Source organism: Cucurbita moschata, unplaced genomic scaffold (genome assembly GCF_002738365.1).
Source record: "Cucurbita moschata cultivar Rifu unplaced genomic scaffold, Cmos_1.0 Cmo_Scf00015, whole genome shotgun sequence".
Lineage (NCBI taxonomy): Eukaryota > Viridiplantae > Streptophyta > Magnoliopsida > Cucurbitales > Cucurbitaceae > Cucurbita > Cucurbita moschata.
This window is the reverse complement of record NW_019268531.1, coordinates 877,103-889,267: the sequence shown is the minus strand read 5'-3', so window position 1 is coordinate 889,267 and position 12,165 is coordinate 877,103. Positions and strand designations below refer to the sequence as shown.

The 12,165-nt window shown below is 36.1% G+C and overlaps 3 protein-coding genes across 6 annotated transcripts in view; all 3 read left to right on the top strand.

Annotated features, from left to right (window-relative positions):
* Nucleotides 1-1,926, top strand: part of LOC111453182 — a 3,483-nt gene extending 1,557 nt beyond the window's left edge. For 2 of the 4 annotated variants that reach the window (XM_023094169.1, XM_023094170.1), the window contains exons 3-4: nt 314-459; nt 1,153-1,926. In XM_023094169.1, coding sequence (XP_022949937.1) covers nt 379-459; nt 1,153-1,662 — 591 coding nt within the window. In that variant the 5' untranslated portion in view covers nt 314-378 and the 3' untranslated portion in view covers nt 1,663-1,926. The remainder of the gene's footprint in view (nt 1-313; nt 460-1,152) is intronic. The other 2 variants (XM_023094172.1, XM_023094171.1) reach the window with 2 other exon arrangements.
* Nucleotides 1,927-2,533: 607 nt separating this feature from the next.
* On the top strand, nt 2,534-6,034 carry LOC111453180 (ribonuclease III domain-containing protein RNC1, chloroplastic-like). The gene is made up of 5 exons (XM_023094166.1): nt 2,534-3,532; nt 4,500-4,704; nt 4,823-5,023; nt 5,367-5,453; nt 5,555-6,034. The coding sequence occupies exons 1-5, from the start codon at nt 2,739-2,741 to the stop codon at nt 5,870-5,872; spliced, it is 1,605 nt and encodes a 534-aa protein (XP_022949934.1). The 5' UTR covers nt 2,534-2,738; the 3' UTR covers nt 5,873-6,034.
* Nucleotides 6,035-6,253: 219 nt separating this feature from the next.
* Nucleotides 6,254-11,215, top strand: LOC111453181 (casein kinase II subunit alpha-2). The gene is made up of 10 exons (XM_023094168.1): nt 6,254-6,673; nt 7,042-7,171; nt 7,429-7,623; nt 8,067-8,224; nt 8,983-9,073; nt 9,177-9,242; nt 9,357-9,439; nt 9,825-9,888; nt 10,385-10,453; nt 10,938-11,215. The coding sequence occupies exons 1-10, from the start codon at nt 6,396-6,398 to the stop codon at nt 10,995-10,997; spliced, it is 1,194 nt and encodes a 397-aa protein (XP_022949936.1). The 5' UTR covers nt 6,254-6,395; the 3' UTR covers nt 10,998-11,215.
* Nucleotides 11,216-12,165: the final 950 nt, after the last annotated feature.

Genomic DNA, 12,165 nt, shown 5'->3' with positions numbered 1-12,165 from the left:
GGGGAGGGGAGCGCATTAAGTGCTCGACGTAATGACTGAATGCGAAAGGGATATTTAGGATAGCAAACAAAAGACCGATGTAAAGGCTTTATCACAAGTTTTTATTCATTCCTACTAGGCTGTTCTGTCCTCATTATTGCTACTGAATACCCAATTTATAATGCGTTGGTCAGTAGTATTTAAAAGAAAATATAAAATCTATCAAACTGTAGTCCTTTGAATTAATGATTTTCTCAGACTAGAAGTTATTCCAGAAACAGATTCTGAGTTTCTGAGCCACTTCTTGTTTTGTTAATGGACTTTCTTTTCCCAGACTGTTCTGGGGACTCAAGGTTCAATACTGCCTCAGGTAAACAGGAAAAGGGGGCTGAAATCCCAATGGAAAAGCTGCCTAAGGCACATGAAAAGGAGTACATGAGAATGGCCATGTTAAAGCATGAAGAAACATTCAAACAACAGGTTTTTCTCCAATTTTGATCTTCAGTTTGCATTTTTTTCTTTTTCTTTTTTGTTTCTAACCCAAAACAACCATGCAATTATAACACTGTTAAAGATGCATCTCTGCATTCTGACCACTGATTTTTCCAATCTGTCCATCTTAACAAAAACATATTCAACTTGATCCATAATTTTGATAGTACTTCCGCTTTTTCTTTTCATGTTAGTTAATAAATATGGGCGTTTTGAATTTCTTGTGGTTCGATCTGAGAAAAGTGCGGTGCAACTTTTTAAAGTGGGGGAAAAGAAAAATCTAGAATTTGTGGTGGCAGGGCAATGGATGGATTGGATTGGATTCGTAGTTTTTGTCCATTTAGGGTTTTTGTCATATATCTCATAATCTTCTATGGGCTACATCATTGAAAAAAAAAAACATTCATTAGCCCATAGAAAACCCATATATCTTTATAATTGATATTTAACATCATTGAATGGGTTCGTCCATTGGAAGTTAAATGTTGTTATTAGATACAAAATTTAATTTCATGTATATCAAATTTGTTAATTGAAAAAAACGTTGAATATACTAAAAAAAACTATTAAACCTTTACTGACATGTTTATTATTTTTAAAGTAGAGAGAGATGTATTATACTTTCATGAAAAAAGTGAAAGAGGTTTAATGTTCTAAGGTTGGGAGGACTATATATTGCAGGTACACGAACTTCATCGGCTTTATCGAACCCAAAAGACATTAATGAAAAACGTCGAGAAAAGCAGGGATAGTGGATGGAATCCAAAGAGTTGGGACAAAAGGAATGAGATATGCTTCAGACAAATATATGAACAGGACGCAAAAAACTATTCTAGATCAACAACTCAGACGACCAAACTAGACTTGGAACAGCCGGCGGAAGATGAAGCAGAGGCCAATAATGGAGCTCTGCAGATCATAAACGAGAATGAACTGGAACTAACTCTAGGCCCTTCGAGTTACAATACTTCGGACTCGGGAATAACCACCCACTCTTCTTCTTCGACAGGGTCCAGCCATGAGGGAAGACGTATGGATAGAAAGCAAGTTAGAGGGCAGGAAATGGCGGTTTTGGGGGTACCTGAAAATCCCTCGGGATTCCAAAACGGAAGTGATAGGGGAGAGAAGAAGATGGTAGAGGTAGATTACCCTCCTTGGCTTTTTCAAGCTGTGAGCCTTAACATGACTTAGTTTTCGAGGTATAAAGAAAACCCATTCATTTCAATCAATCAATCAAATTATATGAGAAGAACAATATCTTTGGTTGCTTCTCATTCACTAATTAACAGAGTCATTGATGTTTAGTGCTATTCAGCTTCCTTCTTCATCTTGCTTGTATATCCAGATGTTGATGTGTATTGCTTTGTAAATTTTAACTTTCATCAAAGAATCACCTTTGAATTTCAAGCTATTATTAATGTGACTTGAGAGAGGCCCAAGGGGGAATTATATGTATTTCTTTTAATACATATAATCTATTATGTATTTATTACATAATCAAGGCAATCTTAAAAATACATATAGGGTACTTTATTTAGAAATATTATTATTACAAAAGTCACACACAAAATTGAAAATTCAAAAATTTTAGATACATTTATATTTCACTATCTTAAGTTATGGAATTAAATTTAAAATTAAAAGCTCACAAAAAAATATATATTATATACACTTTCGAAAAGTCCCACTAAAAAAAAGTTTGAGCTGGCTGTGCAATTTTCTTTTCCTTAAGAATTCGTTTTTTAAAATTAGGAATAGAAACTTTAAAAGTGTAATAAATTTATGCCTATTAAATTTTAAAACTGAATGGGTATCAAATAATTATATTTTGTGCATGGTAAAATATTTATATATAATTACTTTGTTAATGTAAAAAAATATTGAATATAACATAAGGTATTTAAGGTACATAATTGAAAGGACACATTTTAAAGTTACAAGACCAATTAATTACGAAATTGACCTTAGAAAGAATATAGGTATTTTTGGAAAGAAAAAAAAAAAAAAAAAGATAATTGGGATTTTTTTACAATTTTAACCCAATTATAATTGGTGTCACGCTGCGGCTCCGCACCTTATCCATTCCCCTTCTACTCCCAACCCCTCCCAAAACCCTGCAACGAAGGGCAAAATATTGAACTTCATACGGAGGATTTTGCCCATTCTTAAACCCGCAATGTCCAGTTTCTGGTAGCCGGAATACTTGACGCTCGGCCTCCGACCTTCCGAATAAACCCTCCCAACATTATCTTCATTATTCACCACCGATGGAACTTTCTTCTTGTTTTGTTAAACTTTCCTCCCCTACTCCTAATTTCTCTTTCTCGTCTTCTTTAACCCCATTTGTTGTAAAAATTCACCCCAATAATCCCAGTTTATCGAACCCCTCTTCTGGGGGTCTGCGTATTTTTGCAGTTGCGGTTGACCCACAACAAGAGCTGCCCAAAAACAACCCTCAGAGACTGCTCAAAGAGCTCGAGGAGCGAAAACGAGCCACTTCTCCGAAGAAAAAGGTTCCCCCAAGAAGGTTTATTCTTAGACCGCCGTTAGATGACAAGAAGTTAGCGGAAAGGTTTCTCAATAGCCCTCAATTAACTCTTAAATCATTCCCATTACTGAGTTCTTGTTTACCATCTTCGCGGCTTAACAATGCTGATAAAACTTGGATGGACGAGTACTTGCTGGAAGCCAAGCAAGCCCTTGGATACCCCCTTGAGCCCTCCGATAGTTATGGAGACGATAATCCTGCAAAGCAATTTGATACTTTGTTGTACTTGGCGTTTCAGCATCCCTCATGCGAGAGAACAAAGGCCCGACACATAAGGTCGGGGCATTCGAGGCTATTGTTTTTGGGCCAATATGTAATCGAATTGGCGTTAGCAGAGTATTTTCTGCAGCGATATCCTAGGGAATCGCCAGGTCCAATGAGGGAGAGGGTTTTTGCGTTAATTGGGAAGAGGAACCTTCCACAGTGGATCAAAGCTGCCAGTTTACAGAATTTGATATTCCCATATGACGACATGGATAAGATGGTTAGGAAGGACCGCGAACCACCTGTGAAGTAAGTTTGGTATTGTCTTTTCATTGTCTCTAATTTTTCTTTTTCCCATTATAAAATGATGCTGAGAATAAGATAATTGGAGAGTTGTCATAGGTATATTAAGCTTAAGACCCATGTTAAGTTTTAGAAGAATCACAAAATGTGGGATCATCATCAGAGTGAAAAGTACCAAATGCTTTAGGAGAGCTGATTGTGCCATATGATTGTAATACCTTGTATGGTTGACTAGGAACTGGGATTTATCGGTCAGAAGAGGCATCAATAAGGCATTTGATGAGGGTAGGTGTTGAAGGTATGGTTGCTGCTCCTGGAAATCTAGATTTAGGCTAGCTTAGTCTGTGATGGTCGTGGACACTTTTTTGGATAAGAAATAGTTTCATTCATAATATGAAATTTCAAAAGGGGTGAAGAATGTAGCTCCAGAATTTCATAGCATATTCACACTCAACCAGAAGATGGTCGTGGACACTGAGCTTCATTATATAGATGGTCACCCATTTGTGATGATGATGCTACAAAAGACCAGCTAGAGACAATGTTAAGGAAGTTGTTCCCCAGAAAATGTAACATAAAGCCTTAATTTGAAGTTATATGGGATCTTTTATTGGTGGTTTGGTGCCTTCGGGTCAATTCTTTATCAATAACTTATGTGAAACTAGCCCGACATGTTCTTTCCTTGAATCTAATACCGGCAGGTTACGGACTCCTTCCATGAATGTGCTTCCAGGCCAATATGATTATCTTTTACCTACTTGGCTTTCCATGTGCCTCTTAATCGTGGATGTGCTTTTACTTCAAATCATGGTGTTACTTTCCCTTGCATTTCTGAGCGAACTGTCTTGCACTTAATTGGTAGATTATTAACTTACTTGGGAACTTAAACTCTGGTCGTTTCTCTTTCTGAAATAGTTTGATTCAATCTATTATATCAAACAATGCGAGTCTAAAATTAATTTTCTTCAAGCAGATCTGTATTTTGGGCGTTGTTTGGGGCAATATATTTGTGTTTTGGAATGCCAGAAGTGTACCGGGTCCTTTTCGAGGTGTTTGGAATGGACCCAGATGCAGAGGAATGCGAACCAAGGTTACGCAGGCAACTCGAAGATGTAGATTATGTCTCTGTTGAATTTGAGGACAAAAAGATCAGCTGGCAAGATATGGTTGCCTATAAGGCAAGTTTCATGCTTATTCTTAACAGCACAATAAACTATTATGCCGTTGTTTTCATCTTTCTTTAAGGATGAAGTCATCTTACTCTTGTGATTCGTATTTTCCTTTCTTCATTTTCAGCCTCCAGAAGATGCTCTGTTTGCGCATCCTAGGCTCTTCAGAGCTTGTGTCCCGCCTGGCATGCATCGATTTCGGGGTAATATATGGGATTATGATAGCCGGCCTCAAGTCATGCAAGCACTAGGATACCCTGTACCTGTTACTGATAAAATTCCCGAGATCACAGAAGCGAGAAATATTGAACTCGGACTTGGACTGCAGGTACTCCCCCACCCACCACCGTGCACATACACATACACACACGAACTCACACACACCACAAATGACTTGTCTTTCTCCTCGTTCATAACCAAATCATGATCATACTTCTATTATATTCTCAATGTCGGTTTTGGCGTGTTTATGAAGGCGATGCTGGTTTTGGATTTTTGTTGCATCTTATGTGTGAAGGAGGATAATTAGAGAATGTCTTTAGTCTAGAATCTCCTCTCGATGTTTGATATAGATAGATATGATGGTTTTAAGGACCTTTCAAGGCTATATGCGAATTCTGTTAAACAGCATGATCAAGTTTAATCTCAGGCAATTTCTTAATCAAATGCAGCTTTGCTTTTTGCACCCATCAAAACACAAGTTTGAGCACCCTCGTTTCTGCTACGAGCGATTAGAATACCTCGGCCAGAAGATCCAGGTAAGACCTTTCTTACTCTTTCTCCTATCTATCGACATTTTTCGCGCATTGTGTTTAGATCAAGAAACTTAAGGTGGTCGGCCTGATTGTGTTTGTTCAAGGACATTGTGATGGCGGAGAGACTGTTGATGAAGCATTTAGATGCTCCTGGAAAGTGGTTGCAGGAGAAGCACCGGCGGTTGCTCATGAACAAGTTCTGCGGGCGGTATTTGAGGGAGAAATATCTTCATAAACTTATCGTCTACTCCGAACAAGTTCAAGATGCATACGAGAACAACCGGAGGCTTCGAAACCCAGCCACCACGGCTGTTCAGCAAGCCCTTCATGGACTTTCTTATACAGTTTATGGAAAGCCTGATGTGAGGCGTCTCATGTTTGAGGTCTTTGATTTTGAGCAAATCCAACCTAAAGCTGTCTGAGGATCTATGAGGTAGATGATGCAAGCCCTGGCTAGTCCCTTGGATTGCAACATTATAGTATACTATATATAAAATCCTCGTATATCTCATTAATGTGCAAACTTTTAATTTATGAAGTCGTTACATGGAAATTTACATCGATATGTTGACATTTCTATCGACGTTCACATGTTCATATTGGGTGACTCAGCATTTATATGGCAAAAAAAATTCATGAACCATTAAAATTAAGTAACAAAATGTCACTAATATAAGTGATAAATATATATATTTTTTGTATTAAGTAACAAAAGCAAGAACCTCTGGTCTCTTCCACGTTGTAAGTTCAAACGGAAATAAAACGGGATGGTAGCAGTGACGCGCAAGGAGAGCTAAAGTTTCTGCGTCAAATTGCAATAATGCGCGCGCTATCACGTCGTCTACATTAGCCATTTCAGCCGTACCGATATTTCCCCTTCTGTGTGTCTAGACTTGGTGTTTCTGCGAAGCGCAAGCCTTCTCTCATGGCCTGGTTCTCCGCCACATGAACCATGTGCCCATCCGCCTTCTCATAGTGTGCGCCGTCTTTTCCCTCCCTTTTCCGGTCGTCCACTCCCCTTCCTTACGCTCCCCTCCCCTTCCACCGCCTTCCGACTGCAGTTTCTTCAACTCTGTTGGTGTTATTCAGGGGGATAAATCTACACCGATCGGATTGTTTGGCTCTAACTACCCATCCATGTCTAAAGCCCGTGTTTATGCTGATGTCAATGTTTTGCGCCCCAAGGACTATTGGGATTACGAATCTCTTGCCGTTCAATGGGGGTAAGTCTTAAACCCTAAGATTTCGGTGGATTTTTCGTTTGGGCAACTTGATTTTAGGTTGCTTTGTTGTTGCGATGTTATACCGTTTCTGGGTATATAAAATCATCACTGCATGGTCTGTAACATAATTGCTATGAGCAATTAACTTTCTTTCTTTCTATCTCTCTACCATATTCTACTAGTATAGTTGAGGATGGTTGAAATTGACAGTACTTGGTAAAATTGGATCTGAATTTGGAGAACTTTGCTTTACCAACTTCTTTCCCGATCAAATGGAGGATGAATCTGGAGCATTCTATCATTTTTGTTTTTTTCTTGGGGGAGTACTATTTCACACTTTTTACTGGGTTTTCTCTCTCTTTCCCCAGTGATCAAGACGATTATGAGGTTGTCCGGAAAGTTGGAAGAGGAAAATATAGTGAGGTATTTGAGGGAATAAATGTTAATAACAACGAGCGGTGCATAATCAAGATCCTTAAGCCTGTTAAGAAGAAGAAGGTATGTTTCAGTTGTCTCTATCAGTTTGATGGGAAATACTGTGATGGTCATTTATTTGCAATGTATCTCTTATGGGATTGGTCATGGTAATTTAATGTGAAAGATTATGCTCTTTTGGCCTCCGTCTGTTATCTAGAAAGTGTGCAACAATGCGTGGAACATTGCCCTATTGTGATGCTAGTAGCTCTAATTTGAGACCTGTATGTTGAATGAGATCATCTCAGCTACAATTTGAAGATTCAGTTGTTCTTCTGCAGATAAAGAGAGAGATAAAAATACTTCAGAACCTCTGTGGGGGTCCAAACATTGTCAAGCTTTTTGATATTGTCAGAGATCAGCATTCGAAAACACCCAGCTTGATTTTTGAGTATGTGAACAGCACAGATTTCAAAGTACTTTATCCAACACTGACTGATTATGACATACGCTACTACATATATGAGCTTTTGAAGGTAAGGATACATCATGGAAAATTGAAATGTATGTTTGCATGACAGCTCCCCTTTGTTCTTCCAACTTCTAGTGGCGTGTTCATTAAAAATGATAACATGTCTATGTTTTAGAAGTTTGAATTATATTTTTTGGTTCAGAATTAGTTGGGCACGGGTACAGGTATTATTTTTTAAAAGAAAATTAATCGATTCTATGAAGGCTATTGATCTTTTACTAGGGTTGTGGTTTAATGATGCTGATTTATAGGAGCTGTTCATCTCTAACTTATTACAGTTGAGGATGTTTATCCAGACCTTATTTTTTTTACTACCCTCCCTTCGGTTCAGTTATGAAGATCTTGCTATAAGAACAGTGTGGGGGTTCTGAAATATTAGGTCTTCATCTCAATTATCTTTTGTATGGCTCTTCTCTGTAATATGATGCAGCCCTATCTTACATACAGGCATTAGATTATTGCCACTCTCAAGGGATAATGCACAGGGATGTCAAACCTCACAACGTTATGATAGACCATGAGTTGCGGAAACTTCGCTTGATTGACTGGGGCCTTGCTGAATTTTATCATCCTGGCAAGGAATATAATGTTCGTGTGGCATCAAGGTAACATCCAATGAAGTTAGATCTTGAATTTTGTCATTTGCAGTTAAACATGACCAAGTGTTGGAAGAAAGTATTTGAAAAGGTATATATCCCATGAATAATTTGTTTTATTGAACTGACATCATCTTAACAGAACAAATAATAATTTTTTCATCAATTTAGTTTGATTCAATTCAAACTAATTTTAGAATAAACCAACTTGAACTTTATAACCTGACCGAATCTGAATGCCTTGTAGTTTGTATGATTAGGTTTTTGAGTCATTAAGTTTTTTTACACCCCAAATATTAGGTTTTCTGAGACTTTAATGGATGACATTGGTTGTTCAGGAGCTCATTCATTCATGTCAATGCCTAAAAACACTATCGACATTTTTCCATCATAGAATTAGTTGAATGCTTGAAAACATCTGTTTTCATCATAGGTTTATTTTAACACTTCCCTTTGGGCATCAGTGACTTAAAAGTTTTTGTTTTTTTTTTTGCTATTATCCTCTAGCTCTAATCCTTTTAAGTTGGATGCCTTTTTTGTATGGCTTGTTTGGTTGAGGGCATTTCATTCTGCTGTTTTTTTTAAATGACCTTGTCTTTTCTTTCACTTTTTCTAATGAAAGCATGTTTTCTTTATTAAAAAGAATGAAAAGCTGGGATTTGTTGCCATTTTATTTGTGGTATATGAAGAGTGTCTCTCAGTTTTTCTGCATCGATTTTGGTATATGTTATTTTGTTGGTTGATGAAATTTATATCCATTTTCTCAGATACTTTAAGGGTCCTGAATTGTTGGTCGATTTGCAAGATTATGATTATTCTTTGGACATGTGGAGCCTTGGTTGCATGTTTGCTGGAATGGTGAGCAATTTCTATTCTAAAGATTTTGAACTTAGCAAACCATGAACCTATGCAAACCATAATTTGTGCTTGAGCAAGTGTTTCCATGTTTGTTCTACTGTAGATTTTTCGCAAGGAACCTTTCTTTTATGGCCATGACAATCATGACCAGCTTTTAAAAATTGCAAAGGTAATGTATTCGAAGTTGGTGAAAATGACATTTTCTCTCTCTTGTACTTTGGTCTTTAATTGTAAACATAATCTGAATAAAGAATATAACTATTGGTTCTGGATGCAATTTCAGGTTCTTGGGACAGATGAATTGAATGCATATTTGAACAAGTATCATCTAGAGCTCGATCCTCAACTTGATGCACTTGTTGGGAGGTATGTGTAAAATTTGATATGATCTTGTGGAGAAGGAATCAGTTCTGTGAATTCTAAAAAACAGACGCTTCTAATTTTGAAGAGAGAAGCTGTTATTCCAAGATACGATAGTTTTCTTGTAGAATATGTTTTATTGCATAAGGTATTAAACTTTTGGGCATTCAAGAGTTGGATGCTTTTAAGTTTTAAACTTACCAGTCAACTTCTTGGTGGAAGCCTGCCTACCGAAGTGATATTAGTATTCATGAGTTTTTTAGAGTGGAACATTGTTCAGTTGGGATGATTCATTCCATGTGTATATTTATTTACTTGGTCACCTATGCTTATTTTTAAAAATAGAAGTGGAGATTTATATTACTAAATCTATTTACATATACTTCTGCAGGCACAGCAGGAGGCCGTGGTCTAAATTTATCAATGCAGACAATCAACATCTTGTTTCTCCTGAGGTAATCTATCTCTTGGTTATTTGAAAACAATGGCGTATGTATCCACCAGTTTGTCTTTTTTTTTTTTTTTTTTTAACAAGAACAAAACTTTTCATTTAATAAATAAAAGAAGACTTACTCAAGGGATGCAAATTCCGAAAGGTGTCAAATTAACTACAAACAAAGTTACAAAGGATAACAAAAATATTCCAATTTAAATTAATATCCTCTAAAGAAAAACCATCAATAGAATTGGAGAGAAAACACTAAACGGGGGGGTATGAGACGAGCTTACTCAAACTGATATGGCCAAGAACAATGTCTATCTTAAAGTGGGTTCTTTCCAACCATAGTTCTGAATTCAAAGCCTTTCTCATTATGTAATGTCTCTGACATAGAACTTGTTGTCATTTCTATATAAAAATGAACGAGTATTTCCAGGAGAGGAGGATAAGAAAGGCTTTAGCTGAAATATTCAGCATTTTTCTAACAACGAGTTGTGACTTTTCAAATGCAGGCCATTGATTTTCTTGATAAGCTTCTTCGATATGATCACCAGGACCGGCTTACGGCAAGAGAAGCTATGGTATTTTAACTCGTTTAAATTTTGCCCCATCACATTTGCTAATTAAGAGCTCATTGATCATATTTCCTTGCTTCTACCTAATGCCTGGCTGAAACCTTTTGATTTATCGGATTTAGACGAGAGAGCTGTAAGAGTTATTCGTATGAAAGCTACTTGGTGAAAGATTTAATACTTATTGCTCCTTTTAGAACTTGCTTCTTTTCCTCCCAAGCCATTGTAACTTCCAAAATAATAAGGTTACCGTATACATACTTTTATGTGGATCCTTTTCTGGACTCAACCAAGGTTTCATTCCAAACTAGAGTAAAAATGTATTTCGCTGATTGATTTTGGGAGATCTCCATTGATTTCTAGGTTTAATTCAATATTTTAATTCTTCATACATATTTATAGTTCTTCATTAGACTCGAGGGCAGACATTTTATTAATTACCGTAGCATATTCAGTGATGTTAACAATTTGCTGGTCTGTATACCTGTTGCAGGCACATCCATATTTCTCCCAAGTCCGGGCTGCTGAAAATAGCAGGATGCGTACACAGTAGAAATACATTATCCCCGGAGTATTTGCATAAACTAAATAGTGATATGGAGTATGGGATGTTTTAAATATCAGTGTTACTAAAGAAATATGAGCTGCCCTGTTGTATTATAGTTTAAGAAACTTAACCTAAAAAGGACTTCCATATTATTTTGAAGTCGCTTTTCTTGTTCTGGAGAAACTATATATTACGTGCAAATTCTGAAGCATGTCTTCCAAACTCTTACCAAATTCTTCATTACTTGTCTTTTCAAGATCTTTCAGCGTTCTAATAACTTTAAACTGTGTTTAATTAAGCTGTCTAATTGCTCTTTCGCCTTCCAATTTAGTAATTATAAATATTTTTTATTTAGGGTCTTGTTAATTAGAAAAATTATATTTGAAAATAATTAATAAATAGTTTCCATTTAGGTTCAATTTTTTTTTTTTTTTTTTTTTTATAAGAATCGAGCTTGGCTTGCCCGTGACTCATCCTCTTCCTTGGAAATAATCTCTCCCACTAAATTTCCTTTTAATTATTGTTTTAGTTACGGCATTTTATTTCTTTTTAGAACAGAGATAGAGATGGAGATGGAGTGAATGCATTGAATTTGTTGGCTTTTGGTTGGCTGTCGTTTTTTTATTGCTTTGTGCGACCAATAAACGTGATATGATAAAAGCTTCAATATAGTTTAATTATAATTTGGAGTGTGCTGCTGCTTCTTCTCAAACCCAAAAAATGAAAACTTGTACGAAACATCAAAATTAATTTGAATTTATTTGAATATTATATATTTTGGATTTCATTATACAGAATATATAAATTAAAAAAATTAGTATTTTGAAGCAAATGTTTAAGCTTATGATTCATGTTGATGAAACTCAAGATGAAAGGAATAAGTCAAATTCCTTTGTTTTTTTTTTTTTAAATACTTTTTTCTCAAATTAAACCTTTTCTTTCACATTAATTCTTTCCATTTATTTTAGAGTACAACTTTTTTCTTCTTTCTTTTTGCACTATGAAGTAATTCCAAAAATTCGGTTTTGTATGATTTTTAGTACTTACCCACTTAACTTAAAGGTTAAGGTAGATTGCCTATATCATACCCTTATGATTTTTAAAATTGTTTGTTCTTGAAAATATGAGGGATTATTTATCTGTCCCTCAAATAGACATCTCCAGATTTATTGGA

Coding starts and splice junctions, on each gene's coding strand:
- LOC111453180 (XM_023094166.1), top strand. CDS start 2,739: ATGGAACTTTCTTCTTGTTTTGTTAAACTTTCCTCCCCTACTCCTAAT. Junction 3,533..4,499: donor GACCGCGAACCACCTGTGAA/GTAAGTTTGGTA, acceptor TTCTTCAAGCAG/ATCTGTATTTTGGGCGTTGT. Junction 4,705..4,822: donor AAGATATGGTTGCCTATAAG/GCAAGTTTCATG, acceptor CTTCATTTTCAG/CCTCCAGAAGATGCTCTGTT.
- LOC111453181 (XM_023094168.1), top strand. CDS start 6,396: ATGAACCATGTGCCCATCCGCCTTCTCATAGTGTGCGCCGTCTTTTCC. Junction 9,243..9,356: donor AGCTTTTAAAAATTGCAAAG/GTAATGTATTCG, acceptor ATGCAATTTCAG/GTTCTTGGGACAGATGAATT. Junction 9,889..10,384: donor AACATCTTGTTTCTCCTGAG/GTAATCTATCTC, acceptor TTTCAAATGCAG/GCCATTGATTTTCTTGATAA.